The sequence below is a fragment of the Trachemys scripta genome, chromosome 3 (assembly GCF_013100865.1).
Source record: "Trachemys scripta elegans isolate TJP31775 chromosome 3, CAS_Tse_1.0, whole genome shotgun sequence".
NCBI classification, from domain to species: domain Eukaryota; kingdom Metazoa; phylum Chordata; order Testudines; family Emydidae; genus Trachemys; species Trachemys scripta.
Window position 1 is genome coordinate 172,798,493 of NC_048300.1, and position 26,006 is coordinate 172,824,498.

A 26,006-nucleotide genomic window follows, 5' to 3' on the forward strand; every position below is an offset into this window, starting at 1 on the left:
TGTTGTTTGGATTTCTGATTAACCAGTAAGGTAATAAAGAAGCTGTTTTATGCTGGCTTGGTGAATTTAAGTATTGGACTATCCACCTGCTTTTGGGTGTTTGGCTGCCCCATTCTTTGCAGTTCACCATAACTGAGTGACAGAGCTGGCCCCATTAGGACCCTGGTCACATCAACATCAGAGGCAAGCTCCCCGCAGACCAGGACACACCTACTCAAAGCGGCACCAATCTTGCCAGAACAACAGATGCAGAACCTACAGATATATCTCCACTGCTACAATGCCCCACACCACGCTTTTCAAGATCCTTCATCCTACACATACCTATCACAACATGGGGTGTACCTCATGGAGTGCACCACATGCCCCAATTGCAAGTATTTGGGTGAAACCAATCACTATTCTCGAATGAACTCCCATAAGATAATGATAAACAAAAGCACCACATCACCTGTGGGTGAACACTTTTCATGATCTTAGCCAAAAGGCCGAGAGTGACTTATCAGTCCTCATCCTCAAAGGAAACCTGTACAACACTTTCAAAACACACCTGGGAGCTTAAATTCAAAACTGTACTAGATACTAAAATCATGGACTGAATGGACACACTGCATTTATGGCTTAATACAACAATCTATAACCCACTAACAATCCCCAAGAGATGCCTCTGCCCCCTTCATTCCTTTCCTCCCTATGACTGGAGCCACTTCAAGCCACTTCATCTTGAATGGCTCTCTGAAATATGTGTTAACTACTTATGCTAAACAATCTGTTCCCCCTTGTATTTAGCTGTGATACTCTAAGGGCTTGGCTACACTTGCAGCTGTAGAGCGCTTTGAGTTAAACCAGCCTTTGCAGAGCGCACTAGGGAAAGCACTCCAGTCTGTCCACACTGACAGCTGCAAGCGCACTGGTGTGGCCACATTTTCAGCGGCATTGGGAGCGATGCATTATGGGCAGCTATCCCAGCATTCAAGTGGCTGCAACGTGCTTTTCAAATGAGGGGGGAGGGGTGGAGTGGAGTATGTTGTTTGTATGTGGGGGGAGAGAGAGAGTGGGTTTTTGGAGTGCCGAGAGTGTGTCAGCACGCTGTCTTCTAAGTTCAGATCCCCCTAATCCCCCTACCTCTCACTCACTCCTCAGTAAACATTTGCTTTGCCCCGTTGCAGATAAGCAGAAGCTGTCTGAAACGGAGCTCTGAAAATGCACTTCTGCATTCCTCAGCCGATTTCACAACAAAGAGAAGAGAGGCCACTTAACTTAAGGGGATTATGGGACGTTTCCAGAGGTCAGTCAGAATGCTGTAACTTAACTCCCCGTTTACACTGGCCCTGGGGCGTCTCAGCCAATATGCAACAGCTGCTATCCCTCTCGTGGAGGTGTATTACCAGGAGCACTCTAGCCAGGGAGTCAGAGCACTCTACGTGCCTTGCCAGTGTGGACGGGGAGTAAAGTAGAGCGCGCTGGGAGGCTTTATTGCGGTATAAAGTGCCAGTGTAGCCAAGCCCTAAAACACTGCCTACACTACCATTTATTTCAGTATAATTTACATCGCTCAGGGGTGTAAATAATTCACACCCTGAGCAACCTACGTTATACCGACCTACGTGCCGGTGTAGAAAGCGCTATGTCAGTGGGAGAGCTTCTCCTGCCAACACAGCTACCGCCCATCATGGGAGGTGGAGTAATTAAGCCAAAGTAGATAATCAACTCCCCCGTCGCCTTAGTGCATCTCCACCACAAGTGCTACATTGGTGCAGCTGGACCACTGTAAGTAGTGTAGTGTAGATGCAGCCTGAAGAAGAGCTGTGTGTAAGCTCAAAAGCTTGCCTCTCTCACCAACAGAAGTTGGTCCAATAAAACATATTACCTCACCCACCTTGTCTCTCTTGTAACAAAGTAGTAAGGAAAGCAGTATTATTTTCAAGAGATAAGTTTCAAGCCAGCAAATGATCTGGTGACCACTGGAGAGATTTTAGGTGTATTTGCATCAATTTGGGTTGATTTCTTTCTGCTTTTTCCAGGTATCTTGTAAGAAAATAGCCTAAAAACATCAAATTATCAAAAGAATTATCAATTTGTTGGGCTCCTAGGAGCCACATCCACCCTCATTATTATGTGAGCTATCCCTAGCAAAATTTTTCACAGGCTGCCAACTAACCATTTGTAGACTGGGGGGGGGAGAGGAAGGAAAAATAAAGAAACAAAACCAGAGGAATAAGCTGGTGGGGAAAAAGCCAGGGAGAAGAGAGAAAGGATCTGGAAAAAGGAGAAGGCAAGGGGCTGAGAAACTGACAAGAGGGGAAACTGGATAGATAGAACAGAAAGATAAAAGTAGAATAGAATTTGGGGAAAAAGGTAACGGTAAGGGAAAACATTTAAAATAGAAATAAAAATTCACAAAAGTTGAATTATGACTTGTTAGGTTTAGGAAGTTTAAAAATTTAGCTGGACTGAATCTGCAGCTCACCAGAATATTTCCTATAGTTGAGTCAACCAATAAGCATTTCACTTTTGCCACACATCCACACTATTCTTACTACTACCAACTTATCACAAATACAAAGAACAGAGTTGCAACCCTTATTTACTCAAGAACACTTACATGTATGACTAGTGTGTATTTATTTAGGCAACCATGTGGGGACTAAAAGTTTAATACCAATACTCACACACATACATTTTGAAAAGAGTTAGAGAACTCAAAAACTGAAGTTGAGACTCGTCCTTAACTCATGCCATTGGGCAGGTATATGAGAGAGCACAATATTTTAAGATAAAGATGGTGAGTCAGCCTTAGCTTTAGGAAATATTTTTATTTTGAAAACAGACAGACAGGTCTGTTGAAGTGATAACAGCAAGATAAAAGAATCTACGTAACTAGGGTTCAGTTCAAACACTAGGGCAGTGCAGTTTAATAAGGAAATGCTTTAAACAAAGATTTTTAAACAAATGTTTTAAACAAACATCACTTACGTATAAAACAAGTAACATTCAAGATTACTTTAACTGAAAGATCAAAGAAGATATTTTCCATATTTCTAGTATGTGTAGTTGACAACAGTTGTGTGTAATTAGTTTCTTCTGTTTGTGCAGGTAGTTTACATAGCAACAGAGAAATATCAATTTAAAATAGGAAACTGATTAAAGATACACAAAAACTAACCAGGGGACTCAGGAGTAGGTGTAGCAGCTGAAACTACTACTTACCCCTTTTTTAAAATTGATTCAGCTTCAAAATTGATTGTGTTATTTTAATATACCACATACGTACAACTCGGAGTGAGAGGCATTAAAGAGACATCTTTGGCCATCCCACTTCTGCCAGGCTGTGTTGAGAGAGCAGAAGGATTACCTGTTTTTCCAAGATTTCTTTATCTAAAACACCTCACTGCTGTTAGTTAGAAGCCTTCCCAGGGGAGAACAGGATTGTTGTCATTAGCCTTCCCCCACAGGAACTCCTGCTGAGCCACTAACTCTTGATAATTAACTGCATGGAGACAGATTAAATGGCTCCATTCTGCTGCAATCCTGACAATTTTTTGGCAGAGGCAGAAAACCTCTCACAGACATTCTATTTTGAGCTTTTCTTCTGAAACTCATTAGTTGATGTCTCAGGTCCTTGGAGGCATGATTCCCTGCCATTCCATCTTCTTAGATAGCAGGAAGTCCCTGGAATGTAACACTTTCCCTCCTACCACTGGGCACAAGCCCAATGGCATTTCCATAGCAAGTTCCAGCTGAACGTCAGAGCATTTCTAATCAGTAATACATAAGGATAAAGTTTCTGTTTGTTGGATGAGTGCGGATGGGAAAAGTGAGTACAGCTTCTCATTCCTATGAAAACCCTCCTCCACTCTTCTTCCCTTTGTCCTTCTCTTGCCCCTCTTTCCCATCACAAGATCTGCCTTGCCAACCCTCAGCCCTGGCTCACTGCTAACATTAGCTTCCTCTCATGCTGCAGAGCTTCTTTGGCAGAAATCCGATGACTAGACTGATTTCCTCCACTACAAATTTGTTATCTTCCTAGCTAACAACTCCATTTCTTTAAATTAGTTGAATCTCCCTTCCACTATCCCAGGCACATTTGACTCACTTCTTAAACCCTCTTCTACCTCCTGCCTCCACTTTTCTCCCCACACAGGACCACCCCAAATTCTTCCAAGAGAACATTGACAAAATATAATGTGACCTTCCCTCTCCCCTCAGTCACCCTTCCCTTCCGACAACGCTCTAGGTCTCCTTCTCCCCATCACAGACACAAAGTTTCTCATCTTCTTTCCACCTGTAACCCTCCACTTGCCCCAGTGACCCCATCTCATCTCCTGATGTCTCTCGTGTCCACTCCCATTCCCTAACTTATCCTTAACCTTTCTTCCTTCACAAGTATGATCTAGTCTCTCTCATCTTAAAAAAACCTACCCTTGACCCCACTTGCCTTTCAACTACCATCTCATCTCCCTTTCATCTCTACACTCCTTGAACATGCTGTTTACAATCCCTGTCTGGAGTTCCTCTCCTCCAATTCCATTCCAGACCCCCTCCAATCTGGCTTTTCCCTTCTCGCACCCCACTGAAACCCCTCTCACCAAGGTCTCTAATGACCTCTGTGACACTGTGCCCCATATTCTTCACAGTGATATGATTATGATTATCACATAATTAGGATATATTTTAACAAAATAAGTCATGTGAGATGTCATTGGAAAAGTTATGATTTGCTAATATGATTATCCTATTTGTATGCATGTATCATTTTTGTTAAGTTATGAATATTGACTATGTACCTGTATTTCAAATGTAGTTACACCTGGGTAACGCCCACTAGTCAAGATGCTCTCAGTCTAGATAGTGGGTGGGGAAAGGCCTATTGTGGGCAATGGGCCATTAGGTAAAAACAGTAGGCCTTAGGAAAAGCTTTCTCGCAGCTGATGTGCCTTACTGAGAACACTCCAAACAGTCTGTGAGTAATGGCTGCTGTAACTCTACAAGGACATGTGATCAGACCACATGATGCTGGACTCCATCTTGGGATGTCAGTATTTTTCCACAGACTGATCTGGGAACCAAGCTTTGAAACAAACGGCTCCTGCCATATGCAAAAGTTATATAAGGCAGGGAGTGACATAATCTGGTGTTCTTCATTCCCCACACAAGAAGACTCTTGGAAACACCTGAGGAACAAAGACTGAACTGGGGGAAGTGCTGGATCCAGGCTAAAGGGATTTCTAGCCTGTGAATGAAACACCTGGGAATTCCAAGCAGTAAAGGAAGTGCAGCTTGCCCCATAAGAATCTGCAGCCTGCTTATATCATCTCTTAGGGTGAGAATCTGCTATTCATATCCAATCTATTTAGTATATTAAGCTTAGTTTGCGTTTTTTGTTTATTTGCTAGGTAATCTGCTATCTGTTTGCTACCACTTACAATCTATCTTTTGTAGTTAATAAACTTGTTTTTGCTTTATTTAAAGCAGTGAGTTGGAGTTAAGTGTGTGGGAATCATAACTCAAGGGTAAAGGCTGTTGCATTTTCCTCTCCACATTGAGGGTGGGAGCGAATTTTATGAGCTTACACTGTACAGTTCCCTGTGCAGCGCAAGACAGTATAATTTTGGGTTTATACTCAAAGGGGATGTGTACCTGGGGAGCTGGGAGTAGCCTTAGCTCTAGCCTTCCTATGCAGGGGCTGGCCAGAGAATGTCCATGTAACTGCAGCTGGGTGTGTCCCTACCTGCATGTATGCTGGTGAAAGTGCAGGCTGGAGGGCTTTGCAGCTTGTCACAGCAGCACAGTGTGAGAGGGAGTCCAGCCTGCCGCGTCAGGGGGCTCAGTGGTATCCCAGTTCCTGGTGGTACCCCGGCGGGAACCCGTCACAACCTCTTTCTAGCCAAAGCTCAGAACCAGAACCAGTACTGCATCCTCATCCTCTGTGACTTGTCAGCCACCTTGGACACCGTCAGCCAAGCTCCTCTTGAAATCCTGTCCTCCCTTGACTTCCATGACTGTCCTCTGCTTTTCCTCCCATCTCTCTAATTGCTACTTCAGCACATCTTTTGGAAGATCTTCCTCCCCCTCAATTTTTTGGGAGAAGGGATTTCTCAGAGCTGTCCTGGATCCAGTTCTTTTCTCCCTTTACATCTTATCTGTGGATACCTCATGCACAAACACAAATTCAACTACCATCTCTATGGTGACAATTTAGAGATTTACTTCCTTACTTCTAACTAAAATCTAAGCCTGACTCTCGGACACCTCTTTGTGAATGTCAAGCTCAACGTGGCTAAAAACAGAAAGTCTCATGTTCCTCTCTGCTCCCACTACCTCCTGTCTCTGCCATCATCGACAAAACTGCACCATGCTTCTCATCACTCAGACATGTAACCTGATGTCATCTTCAATTCAGACCTCGCATTCTGCCCTCATATCCAGGCTATGTTTAAATCTTACTGATTCTTTCTGTGTAACTTCTTATTCACCCACACAACTAAAATCTTCTCCAGACTCTTATCTCAATTATTGCAACATTTTTCTTTCTGGCCTTGACAAATGCCATCTTGTCCCACACATATGCATTCAGCATACTGCTGCAAAGATCATTTTCCTAGCACATCACGTTGACCACGTCACTTGTTTCTTCACATCTCTCCCCTGGTTTCCCCTTCTCCATCACTAATAAATAACTTGTCTTCATTTTCTACGCCCTTCACAGTCTCTCAAATCACTTTTGAGATGTTGACTCCTGTCGCCAATCAGCCAAGGACACCAGCCTCCATCATCCACTCGTTAAATTTTCAAACAAGAACCCTTGTGCTTTCTCCTGTGCTCCCCTCACACTTGGGAGGAGTGCCTAGTAAACATCTGCAAAGCTACCTCATTATCCTCCTTCTAACCCCTTCTTAACTCTCTCCTTTTCCATGAAAGCTTGACAGCAGTTAAACTGCTGGTATGCTAAGACCACTTCTGATCAAGTTGACCAGCATTGTGTCATTGTTTCCTTGTCCTATTCCATCTGTCTGTATCCATCATCTGTTGCCTCTAGTGTTATACTATAAGCTCTTTGGGGCAGGGACAAATCTTTTTTGTTCTTCATTTGTACAGTGCTTAGCACAATGGTCCTAGTGTATGACTAGGGCTGCTAGGTGCTACAACAATACACATAAGTCCTTTTCCTAACAGAAAAATATAGTTTTCCTACTTTACAATCCTAAAGACTGAACTCTTTTAAATAGAGTCAAGTTAAAAAAATAAACAAAAAATTTATTCAGCAATAAACAAACATTCCCAACTGCTATACCTGCTTTAGTACACTAACATAGTGTTACTTTATAGTGTGTGTAATGCCACAGTAATCAGGTACTTATACTAAATTAAAAACCATCAACTAGACAGAACTAACCCAGGTGGGGCCTCTTTAAGAACCCCTATTGCCAACTTCTACTACCAGCTATTCAAGTAGAAGCAATTATGTTGTCAGGAATAAGGGATAAAGAACTAACTGACTTAATCAATTAGTATGTTAATAAAGAGCTTTGAAGATGACAGCAAGATAAAAGAATCTACCTAACTAGGGTTCAGTTCAAACACTAGGGCAGTGCAGTTTAATAAGGAAATGCTTTAAACAAAGATTTTTAAACAAATGTTTTAAACAGACATCACTTATGTATAAAATGTGTGTATAAAACAAGTAACATTCAAGATTACTTTAACTGAAAGATCAAAGAAGATATATTTTCCATATTTCTAGTATGTGTAGTTGACAACAGTTGTGTGTAATTAGTTTCTTCTGTTTGTGCAGGTAGTTTACATAGCAACAGAGAAATATCAATTTAAAATAGGAAACTGATTAAAGATACACAAAAACTAACCAGGGGACTCAGGAGTAGGTGTAGCAGTTGAAAGTATTACTTATCCCTTTTTTTAAATTGATTCAGCTTCAAAATTGATTGTGTCATTTTAATATACCACATGTTTATTAATAAACACACAACCACAATGCAAAGATAATGCCTTGCATCATGCCCCAAAGGCACCATATATAAGATTTGGCCAGCTACAAGGGAAGTAAATTCTAAAGGCAAGAGATAGTCACTGAGATAGTCTTGCTGTTGATCTTTTAAAGATACACCAAGTGCGTTTATACCTTTTTAGGGGAAAATGAGATTGGCATCTGGTCAATGGTATCAAAGGCTGCTGACAGATGTCAGAGGGTCACAATGACAAAAGAAAAACTGCTGAGCAGAGATCTAATTCACAGAGTCAATACTTTTTTTTTTTTTTTTTTTTTTTTTTTTTTTAGAAGAAGCCATCATGTTGAAAGAGTCCAGAGGACAGAGAAATCTGAATCTTAAAAGAGGAAGAACAGAAGGAACACTGGCGCCTGTGCCAGTATGTTGCTCTGGGGAGCACCAAAATCTTGACTTGCAAATTGATCCAAATATCTGAGGGACATAAGAGGAGGAGAATAACTGCAACTTGGGGGGAAGTAGCAAGGCTATTTCAGATATTTTTTTCCTGTAGAGTACAGTTAACTGTTAAAAGCTCCTTCACATTTAACACAGATCAAATGCCTGATGTTCAGGAGGAAAATAATCTTGTTTTTTAGAAAGTATCTCCATCTTCTTCCTGGCAGCCAGAGATTTATTGCCCTAGTCATCTTAGTCAGGTTCCTCAGTTATCTTTGTGAGATTCCTTGGGAGCTTTGCAGTAAAGTTTTCCCACCTATATATGATCACAATTTGATCCTAACTGCACAATATCCGCTTTACACAAAAAGGTTTGTTCCATTTAACATGCTCCAAGAGGCTAAGATTTCTAATGCTTTTCTCCTTCTGCAGCTGTTGTCCGGGTTGGGATTTTTTTGGGGGGGAAGGGAGGGGGACGCATCTTGTTATCCTTAATCAAAGCTGGGAATGTTTGCTTGGCCCATTCTATATTTCATTCCAAGTATGACTTAAGAAAAAAGAAATTTTACTCCCATCTTAGCTTTCACAGCAATTCAAATTATATTCTATCCTACAGTTAAACTTGTCTGTCATTGAGCCCATGACATTTAGTGAAATTTGTCAGTTAAGTGCTTTATTTGTTCAATAAAGCACCTCATTTAGCTTGCTAAGCGAGCTAGTTCAAATTGAGGAACAAGGCTTTTGCTTGTTCCAGCTTAACCTGACTTTAGGCATGAAACAATGATTTTTTCTGTATACTCCAAGACTTTTAAAAATCTTTCATTGACTGTAATTTTGCTCTTTGAGCTGGGTAATATAAAATTCTAATGCCAAATTTTTAAAAAGATTACAAGAAACAAACCTAGGAAAAATATTTTCATTCTGACCTACCTGCAGAAGTGTGTGCATCTAGACCGCTATCTCCAGCCTCCTTGTCTTTCTGTGCCTTTATCCACTTAAAAAATGTAACAGCCCACTTGTCGCCGTCCCCCCCCCCCACACCCACAATATCCACAATAAGAAAGTGATGTTGCAGGACTCCAATTTCATTCAATACCCATTTGGACAGATTTCTCAGGTGCTAATTGTAGCTGTACTTCTACCATAAAAGGTAAAAAAAACAGGGATTTGTCAGAGGCTTTATTTGTAATCTGTTTAAAACAATAACAGAGCTCAAAAACACCATTCAAGCACCACTGCAAAGTGCACAGTGTTCTGTTCAACCAACACTTCAGAATCCATACCGGATAAGTAACCTAGAACAGAGATTCTTGAACCGTGGTCCATGAAAAGCAGGCACATTGTGTTGACATCTCTGCCTTACTTCCAGTTGCTAAATTGCATTACGAGCAGGGCCAGAGGATTCAGGGGGCCTGGGGTCTTTGGCGGCGGGGGGTCCGGGCCCCGCGAGAGTTTTCCGGGGCCCCCGGAGCGAGTGAAGGACCCCGCTCCAGGGGCCCCGAAAAACTCTTGGGGGCCCCTGTGGGGCCCGGGGCAGATTGCCCCTCTTGCCCCCCCCACCTCCCCGGGCAGCCCTGATTAAGGGATAGCTAAAATATATTAACAAGTTTTCTAATAGTACTTTTCCACATAAGCAATTGCTGTAGTTCCACAGTGAGGATACACAAGTTCTCAATGAGAGGTGTTCCACACGATAGTGAGTGGGAAGAAAGACAGTCCATAAGACTCTCTCTATTAAAACTCTCATTGTGTGGACCAATTTAACAATCCTCTGACCTAGAGACTGTGTGAAATGCTGGGGAAATTTTATATTATATATATTGACAACAATCAAGGTCTGCTAAAAACAAAACATATGAAATAGGTACAGAAAAAATTGTGCATAGCCACTAGATATTTCAAACCTCTCAATGATTTATAAATGCAGCTTATCTTTCTTTTTCAGTTATTAAAACAAATTGAGATGTATTGATAAAACACAAATCCATGCAGTAAGCAGTTTAAAAATCAGAAAGTCACTCTAATATAAATTAAAAACAGCCTAACCCTACGTTTTCAGCACCACAAGCAAGAGACCCACAATATTCCTAAGACTTTCAGCACAAAGCAGAACACAGGCTTCTCCTAATGACAGGCCTAAATAACATGGATCAGCATCAACCAACAGATTACCTTCTAATGAGACACTAACTTTAGCAATTTCTCATTTAAAAAATAAACATACGAAAAACCACAAGTGCTCCCTGGACCTGTTCCTACTCCTACTCAAGACAATGACACAACATCCATTGATTTCATCAGAACAGTACTGCGTCCTTAAAGTCTGACTGCTATTGACACTAAATTCCATTTCCCCATAAGCACATGCAGCTTATTTACTGACCATAAAATGAGTAATTATGCAGAAAAGAAACAGTTGCCTAGGAACCTCTTGCTTCCTTAACTGCCCTGATCAAGTCACCTGTGTCAGAACAGCTAATATAGCTCTTTTCGAGCAGTGAACAAAGACACTTCCTTTTAAAATCAAGCACCGCCGGGGAAGGGGGAGTGAAGAATGTATATAACTCAGCTATAAAGCGCACTTCACAACCATAGAGCAAGACAGAGGAGTTCTGCAACATATTCAGAAAATTTACAATTACCTTACTGAGCCATTTGCCTTCTAAAACTTCTTAATTCCAAAGGAATGTATTTTCTTTTCAAAATAACACCTCAGTTTCAAGATTAATTGTTTCATGTAAGGGCAATCAACAAACATTACTACAATTTAGTCACCATCAATCCAAACATTTGAGCTTGTGAATACTACAACTTCTCAAAACATCAGTTTAACCCTTCAGCTTTTTTATTCTACCAATATAACATGATTTAAATGTAGCCAAGTTAGAATACATAGATTAACATTTGATAGCCAAACCTGAGTGTCTGATGTAATGCTACAGATGGTTAACTAACGGAAGCTACAAATGTCTAGATAGCAGCATGGATAAAATAATAAAATAATTTCAAAAAATAGGATTTTTTTGATAAAATGCTTTTTGAGGGAAAAAAACCTATCTAAAGATAGTTTAAACTAAGATACATTATAGATCAAAGATATCTCATCATGGAATAGGGATTATAAATTCTAATTCTATAGTATGAGACAATATATTCATGTAATGTTTAAGAACGGTTTTGTAAATTAGTTCCAATAGTTCATGGATTAGGTACCCAATTTTATGGGATTCCAGGAGATTCTGTATAGATTACTAGGTTAATGTTTCTATCTACCCAATGGGACTCCGAGCTCAGTCTAGAAGATACTATCAGAGGTGCTTAGTTTTGCAGTTCTCAAACTGTGGATTTGTGTCTACAGAGGTAACATGCTTGTCAACAGCAAAAATATTTTTAAATAAATCAATAATATATAGAGGTGAGAAATAACAGACCTCAACTCTATTGTCCTTCTGCAAATTTGTGTACGGAGAGTCAATCTTTACCTCTCTCTAAAAATGCAAAGTTTCAAAAAGTTCAATGAATAGAAGATTGTTGGGGGGCAGAATAGATCTGGACAAGGAGAAAAAGTCTGGAGATAAATGTGAGAAGCGAGAGACATATGCTTGTTTTGTTAAATATTGTACATTTGCTGTTGAAGAAAAAAATCCAGAATACTAAACATTGTTGTTTTAGTTAAATAAAACATTTTAAGTGTCTGTCTGTGATGTTCTCCTCCTAATACAGCATGGCAAGAAAATCCTCCAAATATTAATGATTAACCTGTTGAATTGGAGATAGTCCACCTCCCGATGACTTCATAAATATCTGCTTCAATTACCTTTGGTAAATGAAATAACCAAACAATCATTCATTTTCTGATATAGCTGAAAAACTAATCTTAAACAAAATAAATCACTGTTTAAAAATGTATAGTGTGTACTGTACCTTCTAAAAATGAAACCTACATCTACCTCTGAGTTGTGAAGAATATATATTAAGGTTATAACAACCAAGAAGAATGCACTTTTATGTAGAAAACTATGATTAAATCAAGTCTTCCTGACTAGTGATTTAAATCATGATTTAAATCAATTTGATTTAAATCAAATCCACCCTGCTAGATACCATGGAATGAAATTCAAAGTTCCCCTTTCTTAACAAATGCACTTCTTACTGCCGTTATCTAAAGACTTCAAGATTCACCCAGAGTGCGCATTACCAAAGAAAGACTAAAAGCATTGGAGGCATGGGATCACAGTCAGCCCAGAGAGCATGCTCTCAACGGGTGAAAATATTCTACATAAACCTACTCAAACTTTGGGTAGTTAGACTGGCTCTGCTGACCGTCCTATCATGGTACAAATAAAAAACATTCCAATAAGAACAGGTAACTGAGCTGTAGTTATCTGTCTCCATCAACAAGGCTAAACAAAAGCAGATACCTCTTGCAGATGCTGATCCAGTTCACTAACAGAATGACTATTAAAGTGCAGCGTGGGAAGCAGCATTGTTGGACTGCACTGGGGAGGACCACAAGGTGTGGCTTCAACACCTGTGTTTCGCCATCCAAACTGGTGTTACACTAGCATAGACAACAGCACAGCAGGCAGAGGAAGCAGGCTTACCCTGAGAAGATAAACTTGGACCAGTACTGAAAACAGTTGTACAACACCCAGGAGCATTTTTTAAATACAAGGGCATCTTATGTGCATTAAAGGCTGAAAGCACTGGCAACAGAAGCAACTCCTTTTCTCCCCTATAGAGCATTACAGAATAAAAAACAACTTTCTCTTGCAGGAAACCCATAACTGAACTTCCACACTCCTGGGTTTTTAAAATCTCAACCGTGGTGTTTCATTCATAGTTTTTTACCTTTATCAGAAGCAGAACCATGAAATATGTCAATAATTCTAGTCACCAAACAAGATATGCAAGTATATATATTAGCTTTAAATCGGTTATAGTACAGATGCTTTAGTACATTTAAAGGCTACCTACTGTAAGGTCCAAATACTGATTTCCACATGCAGACTGATGTATTTCTTGCCCTAATGCAGTGAAGACATTCCATCGCACTGGGCCATATTTATCCCAGATTTAATTTACCACAACTCCACTGATTTCAAGGGAGTTGTGCCTCCTTACACGAGGGATGAACTTGATTCACTAGGGTGCATACAGTTAAATTAAAAATGGTAATTAAAATAAGAGGGTGCTGAAACAAAAATACTGATTGAATATTTTTCCTTTAATCCTTCAGCATTTGTGCTAACTAAAAGGAAGCTATGTTTCAATACTAAAATAATTTATGTTTCCATTTATTTATTTCAAATGTATTCTCTTTGGGATTTACTGCAATTGACAGAGCTTTTTTATGAACAAAAAAGATTAAGATGAAACACTAACTGCATATTTCTTTTGTCCTTTGGCATCAGCTTTGAAAAAAAGAACATTTAATATGCAGAAATTAATATTTTTCATTAAAAGATAAAAGCTGCATGGTTTTATCTAAATTGTAATCTAGTAAATACCTGCACCTGTCATGCAGGAAATCAAGACCACTAAATCAAATATGGGTTTCTCGGCGGTGGCAGGAAATGGTACAGGGTACATGTATGCGGCCCACAGTGGAAGGGAGATTCTTGTGCTGCATGACATGGCAACTGTTTTGGACATAGCATTGATCGGCTCTCAAGGGATCTCCATTCCGTCCTTTTGACATGAAAATTTCATAGCCACAATGAGTTGGGGCAAGAAACCAGAGAGTTGAACTTTGAGGAACAGAGGAACCCCCAACCTGTGTGGGGGTCGGGAGTAAGAAGGTATAATAGGTTAATAGGGTGCCAGATTCTAAAATCTTGCGGAGAGTTTTTGCTGCTAAATCAAACTAGGTGGGTTCTGTTGACTCCAACACAGGAATATAAAGTGCATGTGCGCATGTATCTCACACACACACACACACACACACACGGAACTGAACACTTAGACTCTCCCTTTCCCCTCAAAGACAATCTGGGGCAATTGAGAGACATCAGCAGTACAAGACCAAAATTACATCTCCTTTCTGTTTCCCCTCCCTTGTTTTGCCTGTGTTGTTTTTTTAAGTATCCTCTTCAGGGGATTAAGTCTCTTATTATGCATTTGTATGATGCCTAGTACAATGGGGCCCTAAACTCAGTTGGGGCCTTTATCTAATGTAAACACATAATTCATTTTTAAAATATCCTTTTTCGTTTGTTCGTTCCCTTTAAAGAAAAGAAAAAACACGTGAATGCTATTACATAATTAGGTCTCTGTTTTAGCTTTAAATTGCAGCAAAGTAGATTCAGGTTAGACTGTGGCAAAACTTCCTAACTGTAAGGGTAGTTAAGCACTGGAATAAATCACCTGGGGAGGTTGTGGAATCTCTGTCACTGGAGCTTTTTAAGAACAGGGTAGACAAATATATTGGTCAGAGATGATGTAGATAATACTTAGTCCTGCCTCAGTGCAAGGGATTGGACTAGATGACCTTTCAAGGTCCCTTCCAATTCTACATTTCTATGATACTATTATTATCAGACTAAAATAGTGTCCTAATGTGAATACCTTTTCACATGTTTCTTTTTCCTTTTTAATAAACAGAGCAAACAAAAAACAATGGCATTTTAAATGAATTAATATTCACTTTCATCACACAAACCCTCTTCTCATGCCCAGATCTTTTCCTTCCATTAGTATTGAGAGTTATAAAACTGTATTAATATGAATTATTTGTATTTGCAATCTAAGACTATTTATGATTAAGCAATGAGAAATGTATTAACAGCTATACATTGAAAATTACCAATGCTGCCTTAGGGTTTCTTTCTGCAGACAGTAAGTGGAATAAGTGCTCAGCATTTCAAACAGACAAAGCAGACAAAAAGGGTGGTGGTGTTTTTCCCTACAAACAAGCCATCTTTAGCGCAATTCAAATACTGAAATGTTCTGATATTCTAATGCCAATAGCAATATAACATACTAGGCATAGTTATAAGACATAAAGCGTGTCAGTAAGAGAAATGTATGCAGATATAAACCTAATTTGTTCTTATAAACAGCTATACAGCGACTTTCTAAATAACTGTTTATATTCTTCATTTAAATAACTTTAAATTTAAATAAAGAAACCCAATACTTACTTGTGCATATTTTCCACTCCTATTATGATCATGATATAGTAGGAAATTCCACTTTGTACAACAAAATGTAAGGCATACCTAGAAAAAATTATAATAGTCACTCCAGGCAATCATTTTTCATTACCAACAGTCTAGCACATATATATGTTTTCCTTACTTGAAATGAAAAGATAGTTAGATTTTTAATCCATCAGTTACACGCTTAACAAGAAGATCTCCTTTAAACCTATTTTAAGGTAGGTAACTGAAAAGCAAAAAAAACCACCAACTTTTGCCCTTTACTATTTTCTTATAAAAGTATCTGTTTGAGGGTTTTTTGCATTCAAAATATCAGGTCCCTTATCCACTCTCTTTTATAGAGGACCTTGACATCTTTAAATGATCTGAACAGTTGCCTCACATAAGCCTATAACCTGAGTGGAGCTCTCCCTTATCTGAGGAAGAAGAGCATTCTGGCAGCTTGAGTTGTGAGAATTAGTCTTTGCACATCATACACAAACAGTAGAGGGTGAAAGTAAAGTTCACATTTTGCAGTTCACTTTTCACATAAAGGCAAAATATGATAATTGAAGTTCCACACTGACAGTCATGGAGACTAATGTTCTACTTATCCAAAGAACAGGTACAGCATGGCAGCAACTATGATGTTTCCCTAGACCAGGGGTCAGCAACTTTCGGCAGGGGTTCCCAAACTTGGTTTGCAGCTGGTTCAGGGTAAGCCCCTGGTGGGCCGCAAGACGCTTTGTTTACCTGAGCGTCCACAGGTACAGCCACTCGCAGCTCCCAGTGGCCACAGTTCATCATTCCCTGGCCAGGCCACTGCCAGCAAGTTATTTCATACTGGCAACCAAATTACTATCAGTTGGTGAAGATTCAGTGATTAAAACAGTTTTGACTATCTGTGCATTTTCCTCATTGTTTTTACAAATAACGTGGTGGTAGAAAGTCATTTTTCAACAGGGAAGTAGGCAGTTGGTAACAAATTTCCCTCTTAAGTTTATTTTCTTAATAGTATTTGTGACACTATGCCCCATATTCTTCATAGAAATATGTTTATGATATGAATATGGCATAACTAAGATGTATTTTATGCAAGATGGGTCATGTGAGATATCATTGGAAAGGTTATGATTTACTATGCATGTATCATTTCTTCATCTGAAGTTAGGAATATTAACTATGTATCAATTATAAAAGTGTTTACATCTGGGGAACACCCACCAGAACGAATGCAATCGGTCTGGATGGGCCATTAGGGAGAATGATAGGACTTTGAACATGCTAATCCCTCACCTTCCTGAGAAGTTTCCTGGGATGCTGCTTTGACACTGCAGGGACATGTGATCATATCACCTGTTACTGGATTCCATCTTGGATTACTAGTATTTTTTCACTGGGGGAAGGGAGGGAGAATCCCACTGAGACACAAAAAGATTCCCACCATATGTAAACCTTTTTTAAGGCAGTGAAGTTAGGTAATCAGGGTTGATTCTTTAATGAAGCGCCAACCAAATTGACTGCTAGAAACGCCTAAGACTGATCTCAGGAAGAGAAGAACTGAAACCAGGCTAGAAGGTGTCTGGCCCATGAAAGGAATATCTGGAATTCTAAGCTGCAAGCAAGAAAAGTCTGTTTTCAAGAATCTCCGGAACCTGCTTAAAATGACATTTAGGGTGAGAAATTACAACTTGTAGCCAGTAGTGCATTAAGTTTAGTTGATGTGTTTGCTTTATTTGCTCAGTAATCTACTTGGATCTGTTTGCTATCCCTGATAATCACTTAAAATCTGTTCTTTGTAGTTAATAAACTTGTTTTTGTTTTCTATCAATCAGTTTGTGCAATTCATAACTCAGGGAGGGGGGGCAAAAAGCTGTGCATATCTTCCTCCACATTGAGGGAGGGCGTGATTTTCATGAGCTTACACGGTACAGATTTCTGTGCAGGGCAAGACAATACAATTTTGCACTCCAGAGAGGGGTGCACTTGAATGCTGGGCAATCCCCAAGCTGAGTCTTCCCACACAGAGCTGATCTCAGTGTCTGTGTCCTTTTGCAGCTGGATGTGGTCCCATCTGTGTGTGTGTATTAGAGGAGGCTTAAGGGCCTGGCACAGCAAGACAGGGTGAGGGAGCCCAGGCTGGTGGAAAGGGCGGGCTCAGTAGGACCCCAGTACATCAGGTGGCTCCCTGAAGGGGGGTCAACGTGTCACAGTATTATCTATGAGGAAAATGTGTTTGATCTTCATTAGGCAGACTCTCTCATTTTGGGACCATCTTAATCAAAAGAGATCAAATGGCTAAAATACCACTGATTTATTTGGAAATTTTCTTTCCCATACAAATACAGCCTAAAAATCAGCTGCTGTTGCTAGTCACCTTCAGCTCAGTTATCACAGACATTTATAAGGCAAGTTTTCCTATAAATCTTGGGCATTCATTTCTTCCAAAAACTGCTTGGCCTTTTTGATATAAAAGCAGGTCCAATTCACATGGATCTCCATTATTACAAAAAGATCCTTGCATCAGCAGGAGTTAGCCTATTAGAGATATAAGAAGGTTAATATTCATATTGGCTTTGATGTAACACTGTTGCAACTTTTTTTAAAGAAAGAAATGCTATACTGAATATTTTAAAAGAATATTGTAAAGATGTTTTATCCACTTATCCATCTCGTTTTATGGCAATTAATACTAAGAAGGAAAAGCACTTCTTTTAAAAAAAATCTAAAATTATCAATACTATTTTCTATTTCAAGTCCTTATTAGTTACAATGAATTCCATAACTATATTTTCTTTTTTAACTCAAAAGCTAAAGATCAGGAACAAGATTATGTATCTTCAAGAAACCCGACAAATACTTTATTGTAAAAAAGCATGCCTTGTGGTGGAATTGCAATCCATATTAGTATGTTAACACTCAGTCTCTAAAAGTATTAATTCTTTTATATAAGAACAGAAAAGTAATACTAGCAGTGTGATTGATCTTTGAGTCATATGCAATTCAATTACAATAGCATTCAAATGAATAGAAAACTATAAACCTAAATATTTTAATTAACCCATTTTAGCTATGTGCTAGGTACACTCTAAGGGTGCTTCAATACTTTCAAAGAGGACACTATGACCTTTCTTTGTACCCCAAATCACCATGCCAGTGTAATAAAGGTGATTTAAGACTCTGTGGAGTTCACTTGAGGCAAGCAGGTTATAATATTAATCAAGTACATTCTTGGAGGATGGCAGATTCCAAACTGTTCCCTGCATTTGGAGTTTCTGTGAGTGCAATTGGGGATTCAGGACAGAAAAAAGAAGCATTACTCCCCTCTGGAGCTGGATTGACCATAAACTGCCATCTAATCAGACAACTGAATAGCTGGAGAGGAGGTTGGTAGATTTTATTAAAGTGAAATTTGAGTGTACTGGAATTGTATTCATTTTAAAATGTAATTTTTCTTTTTGAGAGTCTTTGAATTTTAAACACTGTAGAAGATAATAGGTTAAGGTTCTCTCTAATCTGTATATAGGTGATGACATAACGAAAGAGATTTTCTGTACTGTCTCCATCTGCAGGCAGGAATGATACCAAACTATTTGGACTCACAGAAAGGATCAAAGACAGAAAAAAAAGTTGTTTTTTTCTCCTAAATTAAGAGAGGACTGATGTTTTTGGCTGAGATGAGAGGCAGCAGAAATTTGTAAACTAACATGCTTAATTATTTCCTTGGAAAAAGATGAAGTTAGTTTCCAGTAGTTAAATATGAATAAAATATCAGAATATGCATAAGACAAACCTCATATCCAGCATTTCGGATTGCAAATTATTTAAATTATTTATTATTTTCTAAAGCAAGAGATAATTACTTAGGACCACACTCAGTGAAGCCAAGTCAAAACCAATGACACCCTAATTCATCAGTCTGGATGAATTTTGACTGATATTACTGCCTAATTTTTTATGTTATTTCATTTCTCACCTGATTGCCAATGAAGCTCTGTACTTATTGTGCAGTTTTCTGTCTTCTAACAGTAAATTTCAGAAATCCAAATTTAGAAGGAACAATATATTTTCATTTATTTTGAAATACTCTTGTAACTTTTCCTCAAAGGAGAGGTGTGAATTATCTTTTTGTTATAAAAATACCGTATCACTGCACTATATGTTTACCGTATTTGATAAAGGGAGAGTAAGTGTAGGGTTGCCAACTTTGGTTGGACAAATTCCTGGAGATTTCATAACAACATAATCTTTAATTAAAGATTAATCTTTAATTCCTGGAGACTCCGGGACAATCCTGGAGGGTTAGCAACCCTAAGTGTACGGCATAATCCACATTACTGGAATATTGGTATAGAAGGATACAGCTTGCTAAGGAAGGACAGGCAGCGTAAAAAGGGAGGAGGCGTTGCCTTATATATTAAAAATGTATACACTTGGAGTTTGGTTGAGATGGAAATAGGAGACAGACTTGTTGAAAGTCTCTGGGTAAGGATAAAAGGGGTAAAAAACAAGGGTGATGTCATGGTAGGCGTCTACTACAGACCACCCAACCAGGAAGAAGAGGCGGAGAAGGCTTTTTTTTAAACAACTAACAAAATCTTCCAAAGCACAGGACTTGGTGGTGGTGGTGAACTTCAACTACCCAGACATCTGTTGGGAAAATAACAGAGCAGGACACGGATTATCCAACAAGTTCTTGGAATGTATTGGAGACATTTTTTTATTTCAGAAGCTGGAGAATGCTACTAGGGGAGAGACTGTTTTAGATTTGATTTTGGCAAATAGGGAGGAACTGGCTGAGAATTTGAAAACTGAAGGCCACCTTAGGTGAAAGTGATCATGAAATGGTAGAGTTGACAATTCTAAGGAATGGTAGGAGGGAAAACAGCCCAATAAAGATAATGGATTTCAAGAAGGCAGATTTTAGCAAACTCAGGGAATTGTTAGGTAAGATTCCATGGGAAGCAAGTCTTAGAGGAAAAACAGTTCAAGAGAGTTGGCAGCTTTTCAAAGAGACATTATTAAGGGCACAAGAGCAAGCTATCCCACTGTGTAGGAAAGATAGCAAATATGGCAAGAGACCATGCAGGCTTAACCAGAAGATCTTTAATGAGCTGAAACTCTTTTTTTTTAGAGTCTTAAAAAGTAGAAACTAGGTCAAATTACAAAGGATGAATATAAACAAACAACACAAGTATGTAGGGATAAAATTAGAAAGGCCAAGGCATAAAACAAGATTAAACTAGCTAGAGACATAAAGGGTAACAAAAAACACATTCTACAAATACATTAGAAGCAAGAGGAAGACCAAGGACAGGCTGTCAATTCCAAGGCTCACAACTCAATAGGGGCAGGGAGGAAACAATAACAGAAAATGTGGAAAGGGCAAAAGTGCTAAATGACTTTTTTGTTCTGGTTTTCACCAAAAAAGTTACTAGCAATTGGATGTCTAATATAGTGAATGCCAGTGAAAATGAGGTAGAATCAGAGGCTAAAATAGGGAAAGAACAAGTTAAAAATTTCTTGGACAAGTTAGAGGTCTTCAAGTCACCAGGGCCTGATGAAATGCATCCTAGAATACTCAAGGAGCTGATTGAGGAGATAATTGAACCAGAGTGATTATCTTTGAAAAGTCATGGAAGACGGGAGAAATTCCAGAGGACTGGAAAAGGGCAAATATAGTGCCTATAAAAAGAGGAATAAGGACAATCCAGGGAATTACAGACCACTCATCTTAACTTCAGCACCCAGAAAGATAATGGAGCAAATAATTAAGCAATCAATTTGAAAAATACCTAGAAGATAATAAGGTGATAAGTAACAGTCAGCATGGATTTGTCAAGAACAAATCATGTCAAACCAACCTGATAGCTTTCTTTGACAGGGTAACAAGCCTTGTGGATAGGGGGAAAAAACAGTAGATGTGATATATCTTGACTTTAGTAAGGCTTTTGATACTATCTTGCATGACCTTCTCATAAACAAATTAGGGAAATACAACCTAGATGGAGCTACTATAAGGTGGGTGCATAACTGGTTGGAAAACCTTTCCCAGAGAGTAGTTATCGGTGGTTCACAGCCAATCTGGAAGAGTCCTCCATTTAGGAAGGAACAATCAGTTACACACATGAAAAAAAACAGAAAATGACTGCCTTGGAAGGAGTACTGCAGAAAGGAATCTGGGAGACATAGTGGATCACAAGCTAAATATGAGTCAACAGTATAACACTGTTGCAAAAAAAAAAAAAAAAACACACACATCATTCTGGGATGTATTAGCAGGAGTATTGTAAGCAAGACACAAGAAGTAATTCTTCCGCTCTACTCTGCACTGATTAGGCCTCAACTGGAGAACTGTTCTGGGTGCCGCATTTCATTTGTGGACAAATTGGAGAAAGTCCAGAGAAGAGCACAGAAATGATTAAAGGTCTACAAAACATGGCCTATGAGGAAAGATTGAAAAAATTGGGTTTATTTAGTCTGAAAAAGAGAAGATTGGCAGGGGACATGATAACAATTTTCAAGTACGTAAAAGGTTGTTACAAGGAGAAGGAGAAAAGTTGTTTTCATTAACCTCTGAGGAGAGGACAAGAAGCAATGGGCTTCAATTCAGCAAGGGCAGTTTAGATTGGACATTAGGAAAACCTGTCAGAGTGGTTAAGCACCGGAATAGATTGCAGAGGATATATGGGGAGATCTTGGCGGACAGGTAAAGTGCAAAGACCACTACTGCTTACTGCTAACGTTAACCAAGCCAACAGGCCATAAATGAGCCTATGCAGCAGCCTTAGCATGACCGATTCAGGAAGGGAGGGGTTTTGGACTACCACAAAAAGGACAGCTTGACCCAGAGTCCTTCCTGATAACATCTCTGTTGAAATTGCTGAGGTATGTGTTTAAGAAAAACAAGAAGCTTATCTATATGTGTCCTCAGGAATGTGTCTGTCAGGGGCTCAAGGCACGCAAACGCTGCAAAAACACATCTGGCAAATTGATAATCAGAGGGAATTATCTTGCCTAACCTTTGAAATTGCTTGCTTAACAAGTTTTATTTGAGTGACGTGTTGTTATAATACTAATGAATAAATAAGGGAAGAAAGTTTGGAGTAGTTGGATTCTTCAGGGACTCTTCTTCTGGACACATCTTGGGGGTCTTACCAGCAGACACAAGATTGGCCATCGGAAGGCTGCCGCTGTGCCACTCAAGAGCCACACCCAACTTCAGTAATTATTGGGGGTTGAGGGTGTTTTATTAACCTGTTGCGGACATGTGTAAGTGCTTGACACTAAGTTAAGTATATCTTTAAGTGAAAGCACTCTTGTATTGTCCCGTTTGTGCCAATCATCTATCAGTCGGACAGCCATGTCTCCACTGATTTATTTCCTGACACCACCTTCCACAGAGTAAAGCTACCAAGAGCTTTGGGTTGAAAGAACCACAGGTAACAAGGGCAGTTGTGGAATCTCCATCACTGGAGATTTTTAAGAGCAGGTTAGACAAATGCATTTCAGGGGTGGTCTAGATAATACTTGGCCCTGCTTTAAGTGAAGGGGACTGAACTAGATCACCTCTCGAGGTACCTTCCAGACCTGAATCTATAAACAATGTCTGCAGCAAGCAGATGTTTAGGTACCTGTGTGACTAAACTGAATATAGGGGCCACAATTGTAGTTCAGAATTCAAGAACTATGCAAAGAGAAGGGGGAGGGGCATTAGCTCATCCTATCTTCTTAATGTTTTTAAAACGTTGCCAGAATATTTTAGTCAATTAAGAAAATGCCTTAGCCTATATACCAGTGCCTCAAGAGAAAGTTGGACTAGCTGTTGTGCCACACACCAATTAAGCCAACTCCCTCTTATTTCATCCTGAACTAGCCTGATAAGTACTGAACCACACTGCACCGAAACAACTAGATTATACAGTCTGTAGTGTAATTTACATACATAAAAGTAAATGCATTTCTTGTATCGCCCCTACTGCTGTTCTGGCCATTACACCTTGAGTATGTACAACGGTGAAGAGTGTGGCAGAAGAACCTATATAGAATATCATATATTGAGATATTCTAACAGCAGTCACAACTTAATCTTAAAAGATACTCGCCCGAGTCCAACTTCCTTCCAGGCCCTTCCTGGTGCCAGAGAAACACTCTATAGCAACAATTCTGTTCACCGCCCTTCTCCCATGGTATTCAGATCTGTATTCAGTATTTAACAAAAAACAATGCAAGCTAATTGATATTTTGAGATTAAGGAGTGGTATCTAGGCATGTGATTAATTTAGTATAGACTCATAGCTATGCTTGGACGTACTAGTTTTATTGATAAGTGTTGGTAAATATTGATTTCACTGTACACATACACACACACACACAAAAGTATGTCCATAAATGATAATCAAAATTTACACGCAAGCAAAGTAAGAAAAATACTGCTTGAGAATTTATTAGAGTTTGATTTCAGAATACTTATTTTGTATACTTTGACCTGTGATGTTGACAGTTTGCGTTTTAACAGTTATAGAGCTTTAACTTTTTTAATCTCAATGTCTGTCATTAAATAATTTCCTGCAATTGTGAAAATTTAAATCAATCAAAACAGGAAAAATAGACACTGAAATTATCCATTGAAGCTATAAAAAAAAATTACTTTCTGCCACACCTACTTTCTGCCTAGGGAGGTTGTGGAATCTCCGTCTCTGGAGATATTTAAGAGTAGGTTAGATAAATGTCTATCAGGGATGGTCTAGACAGTATTTGGTCCTGCCATGCGGGCAGGGGACTGGACTCGATGACCTCTCGAGGTCCCTTCCAGTCCTATAATCTATGAATCTATGAATCTACTCAGAGCAGTATGTTACACAAATTTGTCACAAGTTGTACAAGTTACAAAATTAGTTTTTATTTTAGCTCTTCCTCTCTCCTCCCAAAAACAGCTGCAAGATACAATCCTTTGAAAAGACCTTCAGAGAATTAAATAATATGGCATTTAGAGTACTTTCCATCTCAGTTACATTGGATGGAGCATATATTACTTTGTTTCTTTCAGTACATTTGTGTACAACAACCAAAAGAGAACACAGAAAGTAGTAAATGTAACTGTAATAAACTTCAGCAGCACTAAATACCAAAATGTATGTAACAAAACACATGAAACGGTTGAAAAAGAAGATAAAATGTTACTTACCATCCAAAACAAAAAAGTGCAAGATAAAGGCCTAAAAGCGTGGCAACAACATGTCTTATAAACGAGCTAGTTTTGCTTGAATGAAGGTATGTTCGAAACCAAATAGCTGCAAGCAAGGCAAAGAGTTGGCACACTACGAAGTTAACCTGCAGAGAAAAGACAGCTGTTATTCGACATAATCATATACTTCCTTGCTTCCAAATCAAAAACCTTACCAACAACACTCACCCACTAATGATAGGACCAAACGTTCTGAAAACGAAGTACTATATTCTATACCACTGAATTACTGAAGCATCTCACAATTTTAAAGAATTAATCTTCACACCACATTTCTCAGGTAGGAAAGTCTATACCCATTTTACAGATGGAAAATTAAAAGGGGCAGAAAGGCTGATTCATCAAGATTACAGAGGAAGTCTGTGACAGATCCAGAAACTGAACCAAAATAGCATAAATCCCAGACCAGTGCCTTAACCACAAAGGCCATTCTTCCACTTCTGATAACTCGACTTTGTTTTTGAATTGGGATATCATTTTTAGAATGTTGCCTTCTTTAGTCTGAGACTAGACTGACCTTTTCTCCCATAGGGCAGAGAACCTACTTTGATGGTCTGTCCTCAGATCTAAAAGAACCAGTTGAAGTTTTGGAGCTGAATAGAGACAGGGTGTTGTGCAGCCAGATCCTCACATCAACAGCATGGCTGGATACTATGTTTTTCTTACGTTCTTTGACTTGCTAAAGAACCCTCTCCTTTTACTTTGCTGTCCTCACAGGCCAGTTGACTTATAATACTGGTGACTTGCCATTCTGCTATGGGTGAAACGGTTAGGAAGGCGGCTATACCACTGGAAACAGAAGTTACATTCTGAGTCAGACTGATTGTAGAATGAAGAGTTTTCAAAGTCTTATGCCAAGGCTGTGATGAAGTGGTGCTCTTCCTCTAGCATAGCAATCACAGAGACATGGGCTATGGACAGCCTGATAAACCTAGTTCTCTTTACTCAGAATAGACTGTTTCTCACGGTCACAAATTTTCCATCTATTTTGCAGACCAGATTATTCATCCGATTATTCCAAATCTATTTTTATAGCAGATGAACACTTTCAGGTTGGGGAGAACTGTGGTCTCTTCTCTATTTACATTTCCACACAAGTTATTCACTAGTTCTGTAGGTGTTTGTGTAGCTTCAACCTGCAATTGAAATGTGGATACACGCCCCTCCTTTTCATAAAAATGGTTGAAGTTTACATTGATACACTGCTCTTACTGGCAG

The 26,006-nt window shown here is 39.1% G+C and overlaps 1 protein-coding gene across 2 annotated transcripts in view; it reads right to left on the reverse strand.

Moving 5' to 3' along the window:
• Positions 1-26,006, reverse strand: part of MBOAT2 (membrane bound O-acyltransferase domain containing 2) — a 171,404-nt gene that overhangs the window by 113,509 nt on the left and 31,889 nt on the right. For both annotated transcript variants that reach the window (XM_034766471.1, XM_034766470.1), the window contains exons 2-3: positions 24,729-24,874; positions 15,545-15,622 (exon numbers count right to left, since the gene is read on the reverse strand). In XM_034766471.1, the coding sequence (XP_034622362.1) occupies positions 15,545-15,622; positions 24,729-24,874 (224 nt within the window). The remainder of the gene's footprint in view (positions 1-15,544; positions 15,623-24,728; positions 24,875-26,006) is intronic.